Source organism: Narcine bancroftii, chromosome 2 (assembly GCF_036971445.1).
Source record: "Narcine bancroftii isolate sNarBan1 chromosome 2, sNarBan1.hap1, whole genome shotgun sequence".
In the NCBI taxonomy this organism is placed as follows: Eukaryota; Metazoa; Chordata; class Chondrichthyes; order Torpediniformes; family Narcinidae; genus Narcine; species Narcine bancroftii.
The window spans coordinates 105,927,312-105,953,228 of record NC_091470.1 but is presented as its reverse complement, the minus strand read 5'-3'; the positions used below and the strand labels follow the sequence as shown (position 1 = coordinate 105,953,228).

The 25,917-nt window shown below is 44.0% G+C and overlaps 2 protein-coding genes across 5 annotated transcripts in view; both read left to right on the top strand.

The window, feature by feature from the left end:
• polm (polymerase (DNA directed), mu) overlaps window positions 1–22,122 on the top strand; it is a 41,435-nt gene extending 19,313 nt beyond the window's left edge. For 2 of the 4 annotated variants that reach the window (XM_069917896.1, XM_069917894.1), the window contains 6 exons: window positions 4,524–4,644; window positions 7,257–7,389; window positions 10,992–11,094; window positions 14,713–15,042; window positions 17,514–17,597; window positions 21,410–22,122. In XM_069917896.1, coding sequence (XP_069773997.1) covers window positions 4,524–4,644; window positions 7,257–7,389; window positions 10,992–11,094; window positions 14,713–15,042; window positions 17,514–17,597; window positions 21,410–21,496 — 858 coding nt within the window. In that variant the 3' untranslated portion in view covers window positions 21,497–22,122. The remainder of the gene's footprint in view (window positions 1–4,523; window positions 4,645–7,256; window positions 7,390–10,991; window positions 11,095–14,712; window positions 15,043–17,513; window positions 17,598–21,409) is intronic. The other 2 variants (XM_069917897.1, XM_069917895.1) reach the window with 2 other exon arrangements.
• Window positions 22,123–23,045: 923 nt separating this feature from the next.
• Window positions 23,046–25,917, top strand: part of nudcd3 (NudC domain containing 3) — a 45,354-nt gene continuing 42,482 nt past the window's right edge. Inside the window, exon 1 of the mRNA XM_069917893.1 lies at window positions 23,046–23,322. Within this exon, the coding sequence (XP_069773994.1) occupies window positions 23,125–23,322 (198 nt within the window). The 5' untranslated portion in view covers window positions 23,046–23,124. The remainder of the gene's footprint in view (window positions 23,323–25,917) is intronic.

Sequence of the window (25,917 nt, the reverse complement as noted above, 5' to 3'; positions counted from 1 at the left end):
TGGATGGGAAAGCTGGTGGGGTGGTAGGTGAGGACAAGGGAGATTCTGTGTTTATTATTTCTAGGGGCAGGGAAGGGCTAGGGCAGATGAGCAGGAAATGGAGGAGATGTGGGTGATGGCTGAGTTAATAGTGGTGGAGGGGAAGCCACGTTTGTGGAAGAAGGCAGACATTTCAGAGGCCTGCAGTTCCTAGGTTTTTCCCCGCAGCCCTTCTTGAATAGTGGCACAACATTTGCCATCCTTCATTCTTCTGGCATCCCTTAATGACAACTCAAAAATATCGGCCAGGGCACCTGCAATTGCATGGTCCCCGAGTAGAACTGATCATACCTAGGAGATTTGTCTACTTTCACATATGTCAGGACCTCCAGCACCTCCTCAATTGTAATGCTGACTGTTCTCAAGAAACTACCATTGACTGCCTCAAGTTCGCCAGACCTCATGGCCTTCTTCACAGTAAAAGCAGAGTAGAAGTACTCATTGAGGACCTTGCCATCTCCTATGAATTACACTGGACCTTAAATTATTTCAAAAGGTTTGCTTCCTGAAAATAAATTGGGGATTATGATAGATAACCTCAAGCTGAACACAAAGAAAATTTCAGATTTGCTGAATCACATAGGAAGTTGGAGAAACATTGTTAACTTTTATTGAATTTAAAATGTTTAATTTCATAATGACGCTGACCCATCGCGTGAGTTGAAATGACCCAAAAATGCTTTGCTGCTGATTTTCACTTGTACTCAGCATCTGATGCCTCTGGTGTCAGTGTCCAACAATAGTCGGCCGACATGGATGGATTCCGGTTGCCTTGATACCGCTTTTCCATGGTTGCAATATCCTGGTGAAACCTTTCACCATGTTCTGGTGATGGCACCAGGATCAGCAGGGAATTCCAAGTGCAAATGCAGGAAATAAATTTTCAATGACATGTTGCCCTCCATCATTAAAAAAAAAATAATTTTTAAATTTTTTTTTTATTTTTCACACTGTGAACCATATCAATCAAAATACGTGCAAACATAGCTTAAATGTACACAGTGGCATTTTCTATCCTTTTCCTCCCTCCCCTACCTTCCCTCCCCCCTCCAAACCCATTAAACATTCAACATATACAATACAATAAAACCATTAAACAATGTCATCACACAATGAAAATAAACAAGAAAATTGTGTCATCTACTTTTACACACTGGGTCAAGTCATTTTGTCCTCTTATCATTTTATCATTTTAGGGGGTGGAGGTCTAACGCAATCCTCGGTTTCCCCCCTTTCCACAAGAATTTCCTTATTATTCTCTTTAGTTCATTGAAGAATTTCTCTGTTAAGGGAATTGGTAACGATTGAAATAAGTATTGTATCCTTGGGAAAACATTCATTTTAATGCAATTTACCCTTCCTATCAGTGTTAGTGGTAAATCTTTCCAATGTTCTAAGTCTTCCTGTAATTCCTTCATTAATGGTTGATAATTTAATTTGTACAGGTGGTTTAAATTATTATCTAATCTAATACCTAGGTATTGGATTGCTTGTGTTTGACAATTAAATGGTAATTCTTTTTTAAATTCTGTATAATCATAAATTAACCATAAATTTGGCTACTTTATGCTTTTTCCTAGTCTTTTGTTCAGTTTTATCCAACATTGGGTCCAAATTAAGGTTAAAATCCCCTGCTATTAATATATTACCCTGCGTATCTACAATCTTCAAAAAAAATCTTGCATAAACTTTTGATCCTCTTCATTAGGTGCATATATATTGATCAAATTCCAGAATTCTGAATATATCCGACACTTTATCATTACATACCTCCCTGCTGGATCTATTATTTTGATTGGTATATTTTTATTCATTAATATAGCTATACCTCTGGCTTTTGAATTATAGGATGCTGCCGCTACGTGCCCTACCCAGTCTCTCCTTAATTTATTATGTTCCACTTCAGTTAGATGCGTTTCCTCCACAAATGCTATGTCTATTTTTTTTTTAGGAAATTTAATAGCCTTTTTTGTTTAATTTGGTTATATATTCCATTAATATTTATAGTCATATAGTTCAACATCACAAAAATAAGTTGTATCTAAAAAAAACGGCAAGTGATTCCAAAATTTTAAGATGGTTTATGTGATCACCACAAAGTCCATAAAATAACCCCAAAAATGTTCAGGAAGCAAAGTCTTCATTGGCCAGTGTTATCCTTAATGTTATCTACCATGGCTATCCCCATTCAGCTTCCCTGATTTCCTTTCTTCACTTGCTCCCCAGCTCCCAAAACTCCTCTAGATACGCACTTGTTTCCAGCTGCTTATTCCTGCCCTGTACCTCCTCCTTGACCAGAGAATGAATTTCCCTCCTCTTTCAAGCTTTGCATGTCTAATCCTTTATTCTTACAAGAACATACACATTCTGGACTCGTGTCAACACACTTTTAAAGAAAACATCCCATTTTCCTAATATTCCTCTTCTTTCAAATAGCTGGTTCCAATTAACTCAAGCTAGTTCTTGTCTTGTACATTAAAAATTGGCCTTGCCCCAATTCCGAATTTTAACTCTTGGTCCTGCCCTGTCTCTCCACATAGCTATTTTAGACCTCTCAGAACGATGGATAATGGTCCCAAAAGATTAATCCCCAACACATCATTCACTTGCCCTTCCCAATTTCCCTAGACTATAGCCATAGAAACCAACAACACAGAAAATAAGCCATTCAGCCCTTCTAGTCTGTGCCAAAACATTATTCCAGTGGTTCTTAACCTTTTTCTTTCCACTCACATCCCACTTTAAGTAATTCCTATGCCATCGGTACTCTGTGATTAGTAAGGGATTGCTTAAGATGGGATGTGAATGGGAAGGGAAGGTTGAGAATCAGTGCTCTAGACCCAATTGTTACTGAAGTATTTCGCTTGAGAAAAATTGTCATTGGCCCATTTCCTTTGGAGTTCTGAAACCGTGCACAGAACGAGTCAATTAGGTACAATTGCTTCAGCCTGCTTCCTAATTTGTCCTTCAAGTAGGTTTTCAGTTGGTGGTATGCAGACATTGTACCGTGAGTTATACCATATTTGCATTTCATTTGTTCAAAAGATAATAATTTATTTCCCGAAAAAACAATTTTCTATTCTTTTGATCCCTTTTCTCTCCCATTCTCTAAAGGAAAGGTTATCTATTGTGAAGGGGATTAGTTGATTTTGCGTCATTATTAATTTTGGTAGTTGATAATTTGTTTTTTTTCCTTTCTACGTGAATCTTCTTCCAAATGTTGAACAGATGGTGCAGTACTGGTGAATTCCCATGTTGTACCAGCTTTTCATCCCACTTATATAGTATATGTTCAGGTACCTTCTCCCCTATTTTATCTATCTCTAATCTGGTCCATTCTTGTTTTTCCCTTGTTTGATAAAAATCTGATGGGTATCTTAATTGTGCTGCTCTATAATAATTCTTAAAATTTGGTAGCTTTCTGAAGCACCCGTACTCTGGAATGTTGAGCTGTCAATTCTGTCCCTCTCTAAGCCTGGTTTCCATAATGGCTCCCATATCCCAGTCACGAGTTTATCCATGCTCTATGTTCATCCCCCCGACAGGACAAGCCTCTAGCATAAAAATAGGCCTATTTTAAACCAACAATCCTTCCTCTTTCGGCCCACTGTGTGTGCTGACATAGTAACCAACTCTAATAACTGCCTAGAATTTCCCAACTGCGTAACTCATGTACCTACCTAATAGTCTCTTAAAAGATCATTTTTTCCCTACCTACGCTGTCATAGCCAGCAGCATTTTCCATGCACCTATCACCCTCTGTGGGAAAAATTTGCCTCTTGTATGTTTTTTTCATTTGGCCGCTGCGTTGCAGGAAATTATTCCCAATTTCCCAATCTGTGTAAAGAAATCAGAACAGGAATAAAGATTAATTCCCATTCCGACATTTTACCTCCTCGACCCCTAGTTATTTTCGTGGATCGCCTGTGGTCTAAACTGAACTCTAGGTGATCCATGAACAACAGGCGAATGAATAAGATGTCCAGCCTCCATAAATATCACACTTCAGGTATTCTGTTTAAACTTGTGGTGTGATACAGATATTTGGAATTTTGGTTGTTCCTGTGTGAGCGGCCACTCCCAGAAAATGGGGGGACACATCAGAACAGAAAAAAAAATCATGCAAGTTCTATGTTTAAACAAAACATACTTCATCACCCTCACCCCCCCCCCCCCCCCACACCCGCAATACTTACTCCCAACCACCTTAAAACTATGACCCCTAGTGTTAGCCATTCCAGCCCTGGGAAAAAGCCTCTGGCCCTGCACACGAGCATCTCATCATCCTGTACATCTCTATCAGGTCTCCCCCTCGTCCTCCACCGTTCAGCTGCTGAACAATTATTCATTAATTGGCTACAGAGCACTTTATGTTGAGATGCTTGTAATCTAAATGGAATTCTCTGTTTGCAAAGATAATCTGTTGAACAGGGGCCTCTGGTTGCAGACAGCAGGTTAGTAACTGATTGTTTCTGTTCCTGTAGCAATTCACCAGTATTTTTGGTGTTGGTGTCAAGACAGCTGATAAGTGGTACAGAGAAGGGCTGCGAACTCTGGATCAACTGAGAGCATCAGACATAAAACTTACAAGGAAACAGGAAGCAGGTTAAAAAAAATGCAGATAAAATACTTGCATATTTGAAAATGCTTCTGTGTAAATACAAAACTTTTTTAAAGATATTTTATGGTTGAAGGATTCTAGGAAGTGGGGAAAAAGCTGATATTTTTCTACATTTTTGTGGTTCTGCAGAGAAGGGAAGCTTTCCACTTTATTGCAAGGGCTGTTTGAGCCAAAGGATATTCACAGGAAAACTATTTGACATGTCTCACAGTGGGTGAATCATCCGAAATTCCTCGAGAGGTTAGGCTAGGGCATGGCAGTGGCAGCACCAGTGACCCATGTTTGAATCCAGCACTGGCTGTAAGGAGTTTGTACGTTCTCCCCCTGTCTACTTGGGTTTCCTCCCGGTGCTCCAGTTTCTTCCCACCCTCCAAAAACGTACGGGGTTGGGAGATAAATTAGATGGGCAGCACTGGTTTCATGTGCCAGAATTGGCTCCTACTATGTTGTATTGTGAAATTTAAACTGTTACAGTTTAAATTTAGACCTCCAGTGTGGTCACAAGGCCTTTTGGCCCACATGCCCATGCTGCCCAATAACATCCAATTGATCTACAAGCCCCTGCACACTTTGAACAGTGGGAGAACACCAGAGCACCCGGAGGAAACCTGGAGGAGAACATACAAACTCCTTACAGACAGCGCAGGGTTCGAACCCCAGTCCCGATCACTGGGGCTGTAACAGCATTGCATTAACTGCTGCACTGTCCGTGCCACCATAATGTTAAATGTAAACCGTAAATTGAATAAAAAATACATTTATGGGAAAGGAAGTTGGTTTGGATAGAATTTAGGATGATACTTTGTTATCAGTGCTGTTTGTTTACCTTGATTCCCTCCTCCTTGTAGACTTAGGTGGCTCTGCTTTACAACTTGACGAGAACTGAAGAGCCTGCTCGTGATTATATGAGACAATCCAAACATAAGCGAATCATTAAAGTATTTCTGGTGTCATGCCACACATGGCATTGAATCACTGTTAGCTAGAGGCCTGTGCTAACTAATATTTCACAGTTGCATAACCTAGCAAAAATGGACTGCATCCCAAAGAGGCTGACGTTAGGAGGAGTAACGAGTCTTGGTCATGTCAATTGGCTCTAGAATCTTGCATCTTTACCTCCGATGAAAGCTGTGTGACCTGCTGAGTTCCTCTAGTATTTTTGTGTTTTTGCACTTGCAGACTTCTGTGTTTCACTCTAGAATATGATTTCCAAACCCCCTAAACTTGTATTCCACTTTAAGTAATCCCTGTGCCATCGGTGCTCTGTGATTAGTGAGGCATTGCTTTTCGTGGTATGTGAGTGGAAAGAAAAAGTTTGAAAACCACTGTTTTAATCGTCCCAAATTGACTCGTTATGCGCATGGTTTCATAACTCCAAAGGAAATGGGCCAATGACAATTTTTCTCATGAAAAATATTTTGTAACAATTGGGTCTAGAGCAGTGGTTCTCAACCTTCCCTTCCCACTCACCTCCCACCTTAAGTAACCCCTTACTAATCACAGAGCACTGATGGCAGAGGGATTACGTAAAGTGCTATGTGAGTTTAGGGGAGCAGTTTGAAAACCATTGCTCTGGAATCTGGTTTGCAGGGAGTTGAGTGGTACAGCTTTATTGAAGCTGTCCACATTATGAATGGCAGATGCCAGTGTTGAACAATACCAATTCTATGGCTGCACATGGTTATAAATGAGGGGCAGCAGAAATTGAAATAGATGTGTGTAGTAAGTAAGTAAATAGAAAAGAAAGGAGATGATTTAAAAAAGAAAATTAAGATTTTATGGTTACATGACAGTACGAGCGACCAGAGTTTGAATCGAGCACTGTCTGTAAGGAGTTTGTACATATGTGTGTTTCCTCCAGGTGTTCCAGTTTTCTCCCATCTTTCAAAACATAAATGGGTTCTAGGGTATTTGGATGGCGTGGGCACATGGGTGAGAAGGGCCTGTTGAGTGCTGGGTGTCTCAATTTAAATTTAAAAGTAGCTTAGTGCATTAAACAAGAAAGTCTGCAAATGCTAGGGTTGAGTGCAAGGCTGGAGAAACCTGGCAGGTCACCCAGGATCCATAGGAGTAAAAGGTAACCAACATTTCATCAGGAATAAGCAGAATCAGACAGGGACCTGAGTAAAAAGGTGGTGAGAGGAGGATGGAAGAGGCAGGGGAAGGAACATGGACCAACATGTCATAGGTGGATACAGGTGGGAGAGCAGAGAGAGGAAAGCTGAGAAGTGGTGGGCATGGTGAGTTGGAGGAAAGGCAGTAGGGAAAGAGAAAGACAAGGGAGAGAGAGGGTTAACTGCCCCTGGAGGTCAATGTTAATGCTGTCTGGTTGGTGAATGCCATGATGGATTTCAAGGCGTTGTACCTCTAAATTGCAGGTGACCTCGGTTTGGCAGGGCATAGGGCCTAAAGGTCTGCTGAAATAGTGAAGATGTTGTGGATTGGTGCTGTAACTTATGAAGCACAACCTGTGAGCCCAGTGCTGGCAGAAACTAGAGCCTTGGAGCACAGTGTCCTTGAGGGATTGTTGGGGAGAAGGGATAGCATTTCAAAACTGTCCTTGTTTTTAAAATGCATAATCTCTTTTGTTTTACAGGACTGATGCATCACAGTGACCTTGGTGCACAAGTTACAAGGGCAGAGGCAGATTTGATCAAGCAAATAGTGGAAAGGGCCGTACACATATTTCTACCCCATGCAGTCGTAACGTTGGCTGGAGGCTTTCGAAGGTTAGATTGTTGTAGCTTCCTTTTGGCTTCTAGTTTTTAGTCAAAGTCTGAGCCCTAAGAAAAATGGAAGGATTTTTTTGATGCAATCTTAAGGGCCAAGCCCCTTTATTAAAAAAGCAGTAAGAACTCAGTAACTAAACTCCTCTTGTTTACAAAATCTATCATTATTATCAGGGGCACAATGTAGAAAGTGCACGAGTCCTCATGCTGTGCACCATATCTTGGGTATGCAATATTGATACCTTCCACTGTTTTAACTGAAATGAGGTTTAACTTGGGAATTTTAATAGAAATGTACATTGTAGTACAACAGTTAAAATGGTGATGCTGCCCTGGTGTGGACCTGGGGGAGTGGGGACACAGTGCTGCTCTGATGAGTTCAACCGTCCAGTTCTAATGTTGGCAGCTCCATACAGGCATTAAAATACCTGTTAGAGGAGCCAGTGGAGTTTTTTTTTAAATTAAAATCAGTGCAACCACTGGTCTGAGCCAAGATGGCGGCACCTGTGCTTGGCAGTGGCCACGGGGGGTTGCAGACTCCGGGGGGAGCAGCTAACCTGTACAGGGCACCAGAAATGGGGAGAACGCCTCCTGTTGAGAAGGGGAAGCAGAGGAGACGACCCTACAGGATGGCGACCATGGTGGCAGACCAGCGAGGGCCTCAGCGTCAGAAGGACCTTGCAGGTCAGTGACCAACAATGGACCAACGAGGGGATCAGCAGGCAAGGGACCCACGCAGGCTGCGGGCTTCTTGCAGTCTGGGGGACCCCCGCAGGCTGCTAGAGATTGATTCATGGGAGCTAGGATTTGGCTGGATGCTGAGAGCAAGAAGGGCTCCTGAAGGGGCCTCAGATGCTGAAGGGTTCCTAATTGTGTTGGAGGTTTGGATCTTGAGCTTGGGTTGCCGATGGATTGAACAAGAGTCTGCAGCTGAAGGGGAGCGCTGGTGGTGAATTCACGGCCGCTAGTGTCTCTGAAAGACTCTTTTTCTTTTTTTTCTCTCATACTGACAACTCTTTGAGTTACAGCAGGCAGAAGGCAATTTTGTGACATGTTATATTGTCATTATTACTTGGCAATGAAGGAATCTTGAAAAAGAGTAGACACTGCCTTTCTTTTTTAATTGGGAGTTTGCCTGCAACTTGTTCAAGGAGGGTAAAGATCATTGGGTCACAGACGTCTTACATCAGGGTAACAGGCCCAGTTGGTCTCTGCCAAATAACGTGCCCTCCAGCTTCAGTCCCACTTGTCTTCAGGGCACCCCCCCCCCACCATCCATATAATTATCCAAGTGTCCCTTAAAGGAAGCGAAAGCACCTGCTTCCACCACTTTGCCTGGCAGCTCATACCTACCCACCACCCTCTGAAGTAAAATTTTCACATCACCTCCCTTCCAAATCCCCCACCAGCTTTTAGTTGTGCCCTCTCATCTTAGATTTTCCTACTCCAGGAAACTATGCACGGTATCTATGCCTCTCATTATATTATAGACCTCAAAAGGATTTCATCTCAAACACACTCAGGAAAACGGGCTGAGTTTTTCCAGTCTCTCATGATAACTCAACTTCTCTTATCCTGGCAACAACCATAAACCATTTCTGTTTCCTTTCCAACTTCATTACATGCTTCGTAAAGCATTATTTAAAAACACCAGTTCTTTAGATGCAAGTCTCACCTTGAACTGAGACTGGGCTGGAAAATAGTGATAAAATGTAAAAATTAAAGCCTGTATGTTTAAACTGCTGCTGTAGATTTTGTTAACTATCCTCTTTGCAGCTTTTGCCTCATTTCACCCAATCTATTATTCAGTTTATCTGTGTTGCAGGTACCTTTGGTATACCTTTTTTGCTCGGTTTACTCTCTTCACATATTCTCTTTACCACTTGCTGGAGAATTATAATGTAGAACCTTGGCATTCTTAAATGTTTAAAGTGTATTATATATAAACAAACCATTAATTTCCAACAAAGAGGATTTTGACCAAGGGGTGCATCACAATTAATACCATTTGCCTGCACATTAAAACAATCCCAGTCTCTCCAGCTAATTTAAGCCCTCCAGTCTTGCCCACATTCTTGTGAAACATTTATGCATCCTCTGTCTTAATCTCATCCTTCCAATACCATGACGACCAGAACTACCCATAATATTCTACATGCGCTGTCAGGAACATTTTGTACAATTGCAACATAACAATGTACTCTGCCACAGCTGATGAAAGCAAACAAGGCATACACCTCATCTATCTGTTGTTATTTTCTGGAAACAATATACGTGCCCCTTGTTCTCTTAGTTCGACAATACTCCCCAGGGTCCTGTCCTACTGTATATAGCTTACCTGGTTAAGCTCTCCAAAACTCATCACTTCTCTCTTGTCAAGGTTAAATTCTACCTTCTCACTTTCACAACCATTCAATGTTCTGTTGTATCTTTGAACAAACACCTTTACTGCCACTACACCACCACCTTCAGTGTCATCTGGAAACTTACTAACCAGGCCATTCTAATCCAAACCGTTTGTATGACAAAATCAGGGGACCTCACAGGCTTCCAGTTTGGAAAAAAAAAACACCTTCCTATACCACCCTCTGATTCCTACCTCCCAAGCTCAGTTTGTATCCAATTGGCTAGTTTACCATACATTTTGGCATCTTAGATGGTATTTGAAACTTTAAAATGCCACTATAAAATAAGGGGTTGTCTTATGTGCCAAGACAACCTTATGTTAAAACAATACAAGGGCATTATAAATCTGTCTAACATGCCTTAAAATAACAGCACAGCAAACAAAGTTAACAGCATACACCAGTCCCCATTTGCAATAGCTGACGAAAAGCGAAGTCTCAGCACTCCCCTGCAGGGTCCATCTCTCTACAGGCTTTAAACAGCCTGTTCAAGGAACCGATGCTGGTTTATTATAAAATTTAAACCTTTACTGCATAATTTGTTTTAAAAAATATTGTGAATTATTCTTGTGTATTGCAGATGTGAAATCGCTATAATTACATTTCCATAAATATGATATTAAAAATAAATTGGTTCAATTGCGGAGGAGCTAGTGGAGTTTTTCAAGTGAACCGGTACGGACTTGAAGGGCCGACATGGTCTGTTTCCGTGCTGTAAACGGTTATATGGTTATATGGTTATTATATTAAATGTGCCAAGCAGCATCACTCCTCTGGACAGCAGTATGTGCCCGGATTTGTGATACTCTTATATAGCTCAAAACCTATATTTTAGGTGGAACTTCTGGGGTTGCCTTAATCACAAGTCATCTCATGCGGTATCCTAAATCCCAACCCTTCTGGGCTAGCCTACCATGCAGGAGCTTGTCCGAGGTCTTGAAAAAATCCACGTAGACAATTTGATCACTTTAAAAAAAAACTCCCTCAAACTTATGAAGCCACCCCTTTTGACTTGCGTTCCTGACTCATTGCTTTTCTGAAAGGAAATAAATCTGGTCTCTCAGGATTTCCCATTGCCGACCAACTTCTAGTTTCCTGGCTTGTTTTTTTAATTCCTGCATTGAGAGAGATTGGGTCAATTGTTTGGAAAGAGCCTTTCACTTTTCTAAATGGTTTGTGTTTAATTGCATTCATCAGAGGGAAGGATTTTGGCCATGATGTTGACCTCCTCATCACCCATCCAGAAGAAGGCAAAGAAGAGGGTATTATTTACCAAGTGATTAAATGGATGGCCAGCAAGGTATGATTGGGAAATTGACCATGAAATAATTAAGGCTCTTAAACCAGCTTGAATTGGAAGTAGATCAATCCATTCTGATGTTCTCTAGCCACATTTAAGGGGGTGAGATTCAGAACCTTTTTCTTTAACACATTAACAACCACAAAGCTTGAAGAAAACATTGGGTGAAATAAACTGGAGACTGAGAAGCTGAGGCAGTGCAAGGCTCAAAGCGGGAAGAAGTTGTACAATTGTACTACAGTTAGCGTAGCGGGTAGTGCAATGCTGTTACAGCGCCAGCAACCTGGGTTCCCATCTGGCGCTATCTGTAAGGTGTTTGTATATTCTCACCCATGTCTGTGGGTTTCCTCTTGGGGCTTTGATTTCCTCCCACCCTTCAAAATATATGGGGTTTGTAGGTCAATTGGGTGTCATTTTGAAGCACTGTCGCGTGGGCCAGAAAGACCTGTTACCATGCTGTATGTCTAAATTTAAAATTTAATTTAAATTTTTTTTTTAAATTAACTCTGTCAGAGATCATTAACTCTGCCTGAAGTCTTTACGGCAGCATATTACATTTTAGATTAATCTACATAAAATTATCTTCCAATTGATCCTAGTGTATTTCCCTTTTTTTAAAAAAAAATCTTTACCATGATGTTATGGCTATGGTGAATAATATTGCTGGACTGTTATCAGTCTGGAGTAATAAATAGGTGGGAGTAAAATTAAATTTCTCTCCTCATAAATATTGGTCTGCTTTTGTCTTTATTTCACCTGTTTGGAAGAGTGTTACTCAACAAATCTCAGCAAAAGTAAAGGATTGTTAGGATTTCTGTGAGTGGCCATCCCTTTTGGCTTTCCTAGTCCCCGTCTTGCTCTTGTCCTTGAGCGGAGTTGGTGGGTGTGAAGCCTTGTTCAGTCCACATTTCCTATTTCCATTTCTCGGTACTTGCATCACTTGCTGATGATCTAACTCTGTGCAAGAGGTTCCCTCATCTGGACTTTGGTTTTCACTAGACTTGAAATTTTTCTGTCTCACAGCATTGTCCACAAGCTCCAACTTGTTAAATCATGGCCATCAGAATACCAAGCTCTTGGACATGATTCTGCTTTGGCTGACCTACAACTTTAGGTTGATAGGATAGTTAAGAAGGCTTATGGTATGCTGGGATTCATTAATCAGAGTTCAAGAGTCCTGAGGTCATGTTGCAAATCTACTAATCTGGTGAGACCACTCTTAGAATATTGTGCTCAGTTCTGGTTACCTTACATGGAAGCTATGAAGAAAGTGCAGAGGAGATTTACCAAGATGGTGCCCGGATTGGAAAATGTCTTATGAGGCAAAGTTAGAAGAGGGAGGGCTTATCTTTTGGAGTGAAGAAGGATGAGAGTGATTTAATAGATTCTGAGAGGTAGACATTCAGCGCCTTTTTCCTAGGCGGAAGGGACAAACACCAGAGGACATCTGCACAAAGTGAAGAGAGGAAAGTTTAAGGGAGGAATCAGGGGTAAGTATTTTTACACAGAGTTGTGGGCACCTGGAATGCCTTGGCAGGGGTGATCGTGGAGGCTGGAACATTAGAGGCATTCAAGAGACTCAGATAGGCACGAGGATGGAAGAAAAATAAAGGGTTACGGGATAGGAAAGGTTTAGGTTTATTTTGGTTGGAATGTAGAGGACAGCACAACATCGAGGCCCAAAGGGCCTGCACTGTGCTGTAGTGTTCTGTGTTCTTTGATCTCAAACGTGAAGCTTAAAACCCATCCCATTTCAGCAAGCACCTGTAGTGATGCTACCACCCCCCCCCCCCCCCCCCCCCAGATTTTGGTTCAATTTGTGCTCTACCTTTGGTGGTGTGCAATACGTTGGTGCTACAAAAACTAGAGATCAGGGCTGAAATTGAGATAAATTTGGCCACGTGGATGTACTTGGCAGCGCAGGTTCATGGGCCAGTAAGGCCTGTTACAGTTCTGTGTCTCAAAATTACATTGCACAGGTGTTCCTCGATTGGCAGAAGGTTTTAATTCACCAAATTTTTGTCAGACAAAAAGCATGAGAAAAATACATTTCAAGTATGTGGGTACTGTGTCTTCCTGTGAACAGAGTAACACACTGTTCATTCAAGCACAAAGCAGATGTGTGAATCAAAGGCACAGATTTGGGAATGAAAGGATTATCATATGAGCAATATTTTAAAGCTCTTGACTTGTATTCAGAATTTAGGAGAATGAGGGTAGGATATAATTGAAACATTTTGAATGTTGAAAAGCGTGGACAGAGTAGATGTTGAAAGGTTGTTTCTCATAGTGGGAGAGTCTAGGACAAGAGGGTACAGCTTCAGGATTGAAGGCGCCCACTGAGAACAGAGATACAGAGGAATGTCTTCAGCCAGAGGCTGAATTTGTTGCCACAGGAGGCCGGGTTATTGGGTGTATTGAAGAACAGAGATTGACAGATTCTTAATTAGCCAGGGCATCAAAGGGTATGGGGAGAAAGCCAGGCAGTGGGGCTGAGTGGGGAAAATGGATCAGCTCATGATTGATTAATGGGGAAGACTCAATGGGCTGAATAGCCTATTTCTGCTCCTATGGCTTCTGGACATACCCAAAGATCGTGGGCATTTCAATGAATATTTGAGAATGGAATCGAAGTACCTGTATATCTTGGCACATAATCATGTGTGCCTTAACTTTAATGTTACTTGTGCACCTTTCCACAGCTCTTTATGGTAAGATTTTGTTTTTGAAAATTTGAAGGAACTGATAATCGTGAAAGTGCTCTTTTAATATTACTGAGAAAGCTTAAGTTCTGCTGCTGAATTCAGTTCTCCACCTCACCTGCTCTTAGGAATAGGCCTTCCATCTGAGATGTCCTCCTTCAGAAAAGGTGGTTTCCCCTCTCCCGCCATCAAGTCAGCCCTTATCCACATCTCCTCTATTTCCTACTCATCTGACCTAGCCCCCCCCCCCCACCCAACCCAGGCAGCAAGGACCTCCCGGGGCCAACCACTTCAATTCCACATCCAATTCTCATGCTGGCATGCCTGTCCATGGCCTCGTGCGCGGCAAAGTTGAGGGCACCTGCAGATTGGAAGAACACTATTTTTACCCCCCCCCCACCCATGCTGGCAGTGTTCATCCAGGTGGCATTAAAATCGAAATCCAATTTCTGTTAACCCAGTCTCTCTGTTTCCCTCATCCTCAGTCTCCTTTTCACTCACTCCCCTCCCCTTCTATCGACGAGCTACCCTTCTTGGCTCCCTGCCCTATCACTTTTAATCTCCCACCTGGATCCTCTTTCCTTTTTGCCTGTGCTCCTCCCCTTTCCCTTTCCTCCCTCTTCTCCTCCTCTCTCTTCCCCCCACCCCCCCCCCCTTAGCAGTTTTTATTCAGCCCCTGAATTTCAGCACCCCTGAAGAAGGGTACAGGGCCAAATGTCGACTGCATTATTTCCTATGGATTCTGCGTGAGGTGTCAAGTTTCTCTAGCATTTTTTTTGTACTGCTCTACATCGCAGCATTTGAAGATTTTCAGGTTTATCTGAATGTATTTCTTAGCAAGATTCTGAATGAATGTTATCAGATGGAGAGATCTGACAAAAACTTGCATTAAAATTGTGCTTTACGATGATTTCAGGATCTAATATTGTACCACAACTTCACTGGCAGCAGCTACAAAGCGAAGAGCATGGACCCTGAGATTTTTGATCACTTTGAAAAATGTCTTTCCATCTTCAGACTGAAGACAGAGCTGGTAAATAATTTAGAATCTGAGGAAGTGAGCCGTTCTGATCCTTTGGCTAGAAATGAAACTCGGGCAACTGGCCTTGCTGATCGCACGGAGACTTCTCGACAGGGGACAGCTGCCGGAGCAGGCGAGAGAGGCTGGAAGGCTATGAGGGTGGACCTGGTAGTTGCCCCCTTCAGCCAGTATGCTTACGCCTTACTGGGTTGGACAGGTTCACGGGTACGTATAGGAAGCAGAATGAGACACAACAGCTGTTTAATTCAAAATACACAAGCACAATTCTTTAATTTTAAAAATTATTTAAACATAATAGAAGCTGATTCCAGCCATTTAAACACATATTGCCCAACTATACCCAAATTACCCTGTAGGTTTTGGAGGGTGGGAGGAAATCGAAGCACCCGGAGGAAACCTACATGGACACTGGGAGAACATACAAACTCCTAACAGACAGTGCCGGATTCGATCCCAGGTTGCTAAGCGCTGTGCTAACTGTGCTGCTATCTAATTCTGAATTGGATTGATCAGCACCTCACGAACAAACTTACTTGGATCAGAGTCGACAAATTTAAAACTTTCTGATTTTTATTTTTCAGACACAGTTTTCAACCTGAATCATGAACACTGTTTCTCTTTTCACCTGAGTGTTTCCTGCATTGTTTTGTTTTTATTTCAGATTTCCAAAATCTGCAGTGTGTTTTATTTTCTGCTTCGGTTAAGGTTTTCAGTACCATACCTCCTCAAGCAGCAGTCGATCTCGTGTAAAGGTCAGCCCCCTATTTTTGGCCAAAAAAAAATTAGGAATGTTCCACTTATCACGTGAAAGCCAAGCCTAGTCTCTCACTTTAGCTCCCATCAGCTGCAGGCTGGAGTTCCCATTGCCTCGTTCGAGAACTCATGCCTCGGTCCCTGCCGCCCATAGGCCAAGATTCCCGATGCCTCTGACGACGCAGATACTTGCCCTGGTCCCGACCTCCCCCGTTTGTGTTTTACTCATTTTTGTTGCTTGGTCAGGTGTGATGCATAGTTTCTTATTACTTTAATCCATTGTGTTTTTGTCCCTTATTCATTTCAAGATCATTTTGACCTCCGCAACTGATAAGGTCTTGGATCCTAGTGTGAATTTCGGCCTTCAAAAGCAGTACCAATGCAATAGTTAACCCCACAAATTTAACATTGAAAAATAGTCTACAAAATCGACTTTTTGTACTTTCAGTTGAAATTGAACATGCTTTTAGTGATGGTGTTTGTCCAGTGGTGCTCTGTTAAACCAGTGTCATTTGCAAAGCTCAGCAGTGTTTTTAATTCTTCCGGTTGTGAGTTCACAATACTGCTGGACATCTGTTCTGGGGCTGTTTCTTTTCCCTTGAATCACATGGAATTTCCAGGTTCCTTTACAATTGTGATTTGTTAGCTCATGAATATCCAAGTGAATTATGTGGAAAGGATTGGTTTTTGGGTACAGCAGGCAAGCGAGTCTGGACACATTGTGGTGCAACAATGCATATGCTTTATTAAAATAGTACACACTGACATCGATGCTACAACACCGACATACAGGTTAAGCTAAACAAGTTCAAATACAAGTGGCTTCTCTCTCTTTCTCTCTCTCTCACACACACACACACACACACACACACACACACACACACACACACACACACACACACACAAAATCTCAACTGAGGATGACCCATGGGCAGGGGGTTCTGACTCTTGACGAGGTGCCCTAACTGGCTACCTACGAGAAAGAAACACAGCCTCTAACCCCAAGTAAACGGAGGACTGTGGCTATAATGCCAGCATCTACTGGGCTGCTAGTGATACCCTGCCTGGCCAAAGGGGTGCTAGCCCCTTAACCTGAGTTCCCCTCCAGATGGTGCCCACCGTGGTGACAATGACCCGGAACAAGTGCAGGACTTGACCATGTGGCAAAGAGAGTGAAGAATGACGTGCTCACGTTTAAATATCCTACTCTGCTGAGCAGGGGCTGTGATGTACAGGGCTGGGTGGTGCCAAAGGGATGATGGACAGTTCTGTGTGGCTTCCGATATCAGAGGTGTGATTACCTGGCCAACGTAACACCTGCTCTTCCTGGTGGAAGCTCTTCACAGGAGCTAATTTTGGTGTTCAGGACAGCTCATATAGAACATTATAGTGTAGTACAGGCCCTTCAGCCCATGATGTTGTGCCTACCTCTATAAAAATACAAAAAATCGACCTCATAATCCTCTATTTTTCTTGCATGCACGTGCCTGCCTCAGAGTCTAAGAAGTGTACAAAATTATAAGGGGCATAGATAAAGTAAATGCAGACAGGCTTTTCCCACTGGGGTTGGGTGAGTCAAGAACTTAACTATGTGGATTAGGGGAGAAATGTTTAAGGGGAGCATTTGGGAGGGGATGTCTCCATACAGAGACTGTGGAACGAGCTGCCAGATGAAATGATAAGTGCAGGTTTGATTTAAGAGAAGATTGGGCAGTTGGATGGGAGGAATATGGAGAGCTATGGACTGGGGCAGGACAATGGGATGAGGTGAATAATAGTTGGGCATGAACTAGACAGGCCTTTTCTGCTCATGTATCTTGGTACATGTGCCAATAAATAATTTAATAAGCAATGCATTCAACTCAACAGAAAATCTCTGATCTTGGGTCAAACTCACTGGCTTGTTTCTTGCTGTCTTGCAGCTCTTCGAACGAGACCTACGCAGATATGCCAAGCACTTAAAGAAAATGAGCCTGTGTAGTCATTCCTTGTTTGATAGTGAGCAGGTAGGGAGAATTTGGATCCATTGTTCTCTGGGGGCTGAACAGCGAAGAGAGGGGGGGGGGGTCCTCCTGGCTGTCTGAAATGTTGACGCGGCTGCACAGCAGCGATATGACCTCATCTCGTGCTGTCCGGTTTGAATCGGGGTCGAGGCGATGTTGACGTTCCCGCCGCATGAAGTGAACCACCTGCAAGGCAGGTCTCGTGCCTCCCTGACCTCCCCATGTTGCTCCTGGGCACCACAGACTGCTGCTGCCATCGCCTCAGGGATCCAGGAAGCTGGCTGTGGCCCTGTTTTGTTATGTTCTGGCTGCCTCGGAGGCTGTGGAGAGGACGTAGAATAGATTTACCACGATGATGCCTCAATTGGAGAACACATCTTGTGAAGAAAAGTCGAGTGGGGTCAGGGCTTTATCTCTCTGGAGCGATGGAAGATGAGAAGCGATGGTAAATTTGAAATTAAGACATACCGCACGGTAACAGACCCTTCCAGCTCATGAGCCCGTGCTGACCAAATACACCAGTTTACCTACAACTAGCGTACATCTTTGAACACCCGGAGAAAACCCATGCAGACACAGGGAGAACGTACAAACTATTTACAGACAGCTTCGGGTTGCTGGCGCTGCAATATCATCAGGCTAACTGTGCCACCCTAAAAAGAGTGTAAGATTATGAGAGGCATAGGGTAGCCGACGAGCACCTTTTCCCAAGGCAGCAAAGGCCAACACCAAAGGATGCCCGTTTAAGCTGTGATGCCAGAAGTAGTTTCAAACAGAGGGTGGGGGTATCTGGTGGTACAATTTTAAAAGACAGATAGGCACATGGATGTAAGGGTGAGGGATTATGGACTGAGATTGCGAAGAGTTGGATCAGTGGTTTTCAAACTTTTTCTTTCCACTCACCACCTTAAGTAATCTTTTACTAACAACAGGGCATCTATGGCATAGGGATTACTTGAGTGGAAAGAAAAAGGCTGAAAATCACTGGGTTAGACTGAATGAGGGATAAGTTTATATGGGTAGGCACAACATGAAAGGCCAAAGGGCCTGTACTGTGCTGTAATGTTCTAAATTTAGGGTTAAATAAGGAAGTAAGAGTGTGAATGGAACTGAATGGAAGACAACATGGACTCAGTGGGCGGGAAGGTGACCCATTGAGTGAGTAGGTCAGGCTAAAACCAGGATTTCTGCATGATTCCTAAAATCATCAAATAAACTAGGGCCTCGGGATCAATCTGTTTGTGTTTACGTTCCTGGCCGTTCCAGTGTTGGTTGTCTCTCGCAAACTGGCTTGAGCTGGGAGTGGGCAGACCTCCTGGTGAAGGGGTCTGGTGTGATGTTTGGGTAAAGACTTCCAGGATTTGGGCTCAGCGACAATGAAAGAACATTACCTGGTGGCCAATGGAGGTTGGTGTGCAGCTCGGAACGGTGGCGGCAGGTGATGGTGTGGCTGCTGTCCTTGTCCTCGGTGGTGAAGGTCATGGTCTCAGGAGACGCTGTGGGTGTAGCCTGGATGAGCAACTGAGGTGCACTTTGTGGGTTGTGGTGGTGGATGGGGGGGGGTTGCTTTGTCCGTGGAGAGCATTACTTCACACTGCTGGCTTGTGCCTTCCAGATGGTGGAAAGGCTGTAAGTTTTTAAGTCAACCTTATTATCTGATTGCGCAAGCACAACCCGACGAAACAGCGTTCTACCGTCCTCAATGCAAAACACGCGGACATACAGCCAGACATCACACACATACAGACAAATAATACACATGCAGGACAAGTACAGTAAGAGTCCAATAATCTGAATGCCAGAGATCTGAACCACTCAAGAATCTGGACTCTCAGATAAATTTGTGTGTGTGTGTGTGTGTGTGTGTGTGTGTGTGTGTGTGTGTGTGTGTGTGTGTGTGTGTGTGTGTGTGTGTCTCACAGATACACAGTGACAACCACGCAGAATACAGGTAATCTTATCACAGAGATTCGTTTGTATACTGTATATTTTTAAAATGTTTATTTTTAAACATAATTTCAGGCATTACCCACTTTTTTGTGGTGAAAAAATTTATTTAAAATTTTGTCAAATGTTGACTTTATTTTCTTTAAAACTGCTTGGTTTGATAAATGAGGCATGATGTATTTACTAATGAATATACTGCAGCGGGGTTGCTACTGATTCAACCAGGTTATTGCTCACGGTTGTAGCTCGAAACTTGCAGAGGGAAAAAAACATGCACGCCGGTAGAGTGTATCCAACACTTGAGTTTATTCAGGGGCAGCTCTGCCTTTTATAGTGAGCTCGGCCACACCGCCACCGGGGCGTGGCTTGAGTGGGCCAGCCACTGATTGGTCGGTTCCAGCATCGGGGTCCCGATTGGGGCGTCCTGCGATCTGCCGGCAATGGTTGGCTAGTTTCACCATTCCACCGGCAGCCTATGGAAATGGGCGTCTCAGCCCGTGCGAGGTCTTGCCGGTTCGATGGCCATTTCTGGTGCTGGTGCGGGCTGCTAGAACGCAATCAAATTTTACCTGTTCATCTCTTTATTTCTCCTTAAATTTTAAAAGTACTGCCTGAGAATCCGGTCAGTCCCAGTCCCCATACAATCTGGATTTTAGGACTTTGTTTTGGCTTGGCTTCGCGGACGAAGATTTATGGAGGGGGTAAAAAGTCCACGTCAGCTGCAGGCTCGTTTGTGGCTGACCAGTCCGATGCGGGACAGGCAGACACGATTGCAGCGGTTGCAAGGGAAAATTGGTTGGTTGGGGTTGGGTGTTGGGTTTTTCCTCCTTTGCCTTTTGTCAGTGAGGTGGGCTCTGCGGTCTTCTTCAAAGGAGGCTGCTGCCCGCCAAACTGTGAGGCGCCAAGATGCACGGTTTGAGGCGTTATCAGCCCACTGGCGGTGGTCAATGTGGCAGGCACCAAGAGATTTCTTTAGGCAGTCCTTGTACCTTTTCTTTGGTGCACCTCTGTCACGGTGGCCAGTGGAGAGCTCGCCATATAATACGATCTTGGGAAGGCGATGGTCCTCCATTCTGGAGACGTGACCCATCCAGCGCAGCTGGATCTTCAGCAGCGTGGACTCGATGCTGTCAACCTCTGCCATCTCGAGTACCTCGACGTTAGGGGTGTGAGCGCTCCAATGGATGTTGAGGATGGAGCGGAGACAACGCTGGTGGAAGCGTTCTAGGAGCCGTAGGTGGTGCCGGTAGAGGACCCATGATTCGGAGCCGAACAGGAGTGTGGGTATGACAACGGCTCTGTATACGCTTATCTTTGTGAGGTTTTTCAGTTGGTTGTTTTTCCAGACTCTTTTGTGTAGTCTTCCAAAGGCGCTATTTGCCTTGGCGAGTCTGTTGTCTATCTCATTGTCGATCCTTGCATCTGATGAAATGGTGCAGCCGAGATAGGTAAACTGGTTGACCGTTTTGAGTTTTGTGTGCCCGATGGAGATGTGGGGGGGCTGGTAGTCATGGTGGGGAGCTGGCTGATGGAGGACCTCAGTTTTCTTCAGGCTGACTTCCAGGCCAAACATTTTGGCAGTTTCCGCAAAGCAGGACGTCAAGCGCTGAAGAGCTGGCTCTGAATGGGAAACTAAAGCGGCATCATCTGCAAAGAGTAGTTCACGGACAAGTTAGGACTTTTACTGTATGCATATATACAGATAAATATTGTTTCATGTACAGGAGCCATTGCTTTTTAAGATTTCAGGAGGTGACATTGCTTTTTAAGATTGAACCGTTTTAAAAGTAAAGAAAGATATTCCAGCTGCTTACATGATTGTTAATACTAATTATTTAAATAGAGCATTTTTTTCTTCCATATTTCAGAATATATTTCTACAAGCTACCACAGAAGAAGAAATATTTGCACATCTGGGATTGGAGTACATCCCACCTCATGAGAGGAATGCGTGATTGGCCTGGTTCAAGATGCAGGGATGTGCAGAGCACCTTGGGGAAAGGCTTTGGGCACAATCATCGGGACACCATTGTCACTTTACACTGGGTAAAAGGCAGTCCTTCACCCAGAGCAGCTTTTTGTGCCAAATGCTGTTGAATTTGTCATTTGTGTGGATGGTACAGATTGTCGAATGTTTAGCGGTGAAGATCCCCCTCAGGATAGAATTTCCACGTGCATTTGAATCCATCAACGCTGACATCGAGGGATTACTGCACAGAGAGGCGTTGTTAATCTGAGATTGGATTAACCTCCGTAAAACATCCTGTGCTGCTATGATCACAAGCAGGAACCATCTCCCCAGGCACACAGCCTTCTAAATGTTTACAACTAAATAGAGGGGGAGAAATATAGTCATTATCTTGCTGATTTTGTGGAACTTTTCAGGCTGCATTTCATACCGTTCAATGACGACCACACTACAAATGTATTTAATTTGTTGTCAAGTGATTTGGGACATCATGACATAAATGAAAGTATCAAATATAGTGTTCAAGGAGCTTGTTGACAGAGACCTATCTGGATTTGTAATGTCTGTAACATTTTTCCTGTTAAAACCATCCAGATAGTCTGACTCTTGAAATATTCTGTTAGTGGTTTTAAAATTGCAAAGTACAATAAAAGTTTATTTATGAACCAAGAAGCTGCACCAAACATGGCCCACTTGAGGGAGCTGTAGCTACTGAAGAGTATTGCTTCAGGGCTTTAATGTGGATTTGACTTCATTGCGGAGAAGGTCAAAGCAACTGAAATGACAAATCAGAGTACCGTATATGCCAGCGTATAGGATGACCCCGAACGTTAAAAATGTCACCCCCAAAACCAAGGGTCAGCTTATATGCCAAGTATAAAACCCCAACCTTAACAATAAAGTTTCAGCTCTCCCCTCCACTGCGCCAAGAGTAAAATCCTAACCTTAACAGCGAAGTATCAGGCCTCTCCCAACCGGGTCATTGGACGTTGGCTTAAAACGGAAGGTTAAAGGAGCAAACAGCCTGGGGACATTTGATTGCAGGGTGTGCAGACGGAATATGAAATGCTATTCCTCCGATACTTGTGGGTGGCCTCAGTCTGGCAGCGCACGAGGGCATAGACAGACATGTCAGCAAGGGAATGGGATGGAGAATGGATGCAGTAGACGACCCCTGCAGATTCACCATTGGAGTGTTGCTTCACTTGGAAGGATTGTGTGGGGTCCTGAATGATGGTGAGGGAGGAGGTGTGGGTGTAAGTGGAAAATTTGTTGCTTTCATTCCATTCTGACTTAACTCCAAAATAAAGCTCTTCTGTCTTCGGGGCAAGATTGATGAGAGAGGATTGCTCCCCTCGATACCTTCATGGATGCAATGGGTGAATGGTTTTCCAACCCCCCACCCCGAGATATTCCTCGCTGCATTGCTTATTGTGGCCTAGGAACGTTTCTATCGGTGCTGGGGGGAAGAGGTTGCGGTGCGGACCTGCCGGCACCGTGGCAGCCGGAAGTAGATTGCGGTGCGGACCTGCCGGCACTGGCAGCCCGAGGAAGGGATTGCGGTGCGGACCTGCCGGAAGTGGGTCTGGAGCGGTGGATCAGGCAGCGGCGGCAATGGAGGGACCCCCGGAGATGACCGAGATGTACGACCAGGCGCTGCTGGGCATCCTGCAGCACGTCGGCAAGATCGAGAACTTTCTGGAAGTGTTCTTCGGCTTCCTGTACAGGAAAACCGACTTCTTCCGCCTGATGGTGCTGAAGGAAGACCGGCTAGGCTTCCCGGCCGGGGTCGCCGAGCGGCTGGCGCTGCGGGTGAGGGGGCTGGGGGTAAGGCAGTGGTGTGGAGTGGAGCGGGGTGGGGGCAGTGGAGAGAGGGTAGAGAGAGGAGGAGTGGAGGGGGTACGTGAGGGGAGGTGGGGGGAGATGGAGGGGTGGGGGAGGAGGTGTTTGAGGTGGGGAGGAAGAGAGGAGAGGAATGGAGAGTGTGGGGAAGGTGGAGTTGGTGAGGGGAAGGAGAGAATGGGGAGATGAAGAGGGGAAGGCATGCTTTGGATGAGGGAGGGGCAGGTATGGGGTATGGAGGGAAGGATGTGGGGCTGGGCTTGAGTGAGAGAGAGCGGGGAGGGAGAGGAGGGAGGAAGAGGAGCAGACACTGTGGTCTGCATAAATGCGATTTCATCTGGTATAAAATGTACAGCCAAATCATAATTAACTTGAATAGTTTACAGGGAAACAAGTGGAAGAATGGGTCTGTTGAGTTTGCTGCAAGAGCAAAATAAAGCTCTTGCACTGATTGGTCATTTTTGGTGTCATAAGAACATATAAAATGTATGATCATGGGTCAATTAACACATGTGAAAGAGGCTTCCATCTCCAGGCATTTAGAAATGCCTCTAAACTTTATTTTTTGGAGGCCTGGTTTTGATTTTCTGATTGTCCATTCTTTACTTCTTAACTGTGGAAATACTTTTACTCTCTTTTAGTTCCTTTTAGAATTTTAAAACTTGAAATAAATCATTCCTCAACTTCCTAAATCCCAGAGAAAATAACCCTAGTTTGAGCAATCTTTCTTTGTAAATTAGGCCATTCTTTACTCTCTTTCATACATTTTTCCTAAAGTGTTGTGCTCAGAACTGCCAGCGTTATTTTTTATTATTTATTTTTTTAAATGTTTAGGCAAAGACAGTCACAGTCCCATGAGCCTGTGCCAGCCAATTGATCTTTAACCCCTGGTATGTTTTGAAGAGTGGGAGGAAACCAAAGCACCTGGAGGAAACCCACGCAGAAGCCCACCCTCCCTCTTCTCTCCTCCTCACAGAGAGCGCTGATTTCAAACCCTCGTCTCTGGCGCTGTAATAGCATTGCACTAACTGCTATGCTAACTGTGCTCTCCTCTGATTTCTGAAGTGATTCAGCAAGGTTTTGCAATTGTAGTGTGATTCTTTATGTAAAAAAGGACATCACACAATGAGGATTTGTGATTATTCTGGACACGGCCCTGAAGTTTTATTGATCTTGCATATACCTTCTGGTGATATCCAGAAACATGGACAGCCAGCTGCATCTCCAACCAAGTTATGTTTCCAACCAAGCTGTTCCAATGCAACATGCCTCATTCCGGCACTGGAAAAGGACTGGGGTACGATATGTTCACAAAAACACGAAAGTTCACAGACGCTGTGATTATAGTAAAAGCACAGAGATGCTGGAGGAACACAAATAGGAGCAGAAGTCGGCCATCAGGCCCGTCGCGCCTGCTCACCATTCAGTGATATCGTGGCTGATTTGATGATAGGTTCATCTCCACCCACCTGACATTTCCTCATATCCCTTAATTTCCCCATACTATCAACATTGTATTCAATATATTTACGGAGATCACCTCCACTAGTTCAATGGCAACGAATTCCATCGATTCATCGCCCTCTGGGGAAAGCAGTTCATCCTCATCTATTACCCTCGATCTTGAGGGTATGTTCCCTAGTTCTAGTCTCTCCCACTATTAGAAGCAACTTGCCTTCCTCCTGTCCCTTTCATAAATTTATGTTTCTATAAGAACCCCTCTCATTCTAAATTCCAGGGAATACAGTCCCAGGCAATTCAATCTTCCCTCATAGGCTAGCCCCATCATCTCTGGAATCTATCTGGTGAACCTCCTCTGCACCGCCTCCAAAGCCAGTACATAATTCCTCAGCCGGTCTCACAGCTTCCATAAGAGGTAAAAATATATCACTGACGTATTGGGCCCAAACCCTTCCTCAAGGTCTGAGTGAAAAAGGTCAGGTATCTGAAATAAAGACTGGGGGATGAATGGGAGGGGGAGGAGTCCAGACCAAAGGTATTAATTGGATATGATGAGGGAAGGTGAGAATTGATTTTGGTTCTGTGAAAAGAGGCAGTGGTAGGGGAAGGGAGAGAGAAAGACAGCTGGAGGAAGGGAGAGAGGGGAAGAAGATTGTGGGGGCGGGTTAATGAAACTGGAGAATTAAATGTTAATCCCATCTGGTTGGAGGGTGCCCGGACGGAAAATGAGGTGGTGTTCCTCCAATTTGCGGTCTCGGTCTGGCAATGCCAAGACCATGGACAGGCACATCAGCAAGGGAATGGGGCAGGGAATTGAAATGGGTGGCTACTGGGAAATCACCAGTATTGCAGCAGACAGAGCCGCGGTGCTCAACAAAGCAATCTCCAGTCTCCCCAAGATAGAGGAGACCATAAGGGGAGCACAGGATGCCTGCAGCTTCACAAGTGAGGAGTTGCTTCACTTCGCTTGTCAATCAGAAAAAGCAGGACACATCCAATCTGGCTAATTTTTTCCCATTCACTCTCCTTTAAGTCATTACCAAAGTACTGGAAGCAGTTGTTGACAGAGCTTGTAAGTGTTTCTTGCTCACCAAGAACCTGTTC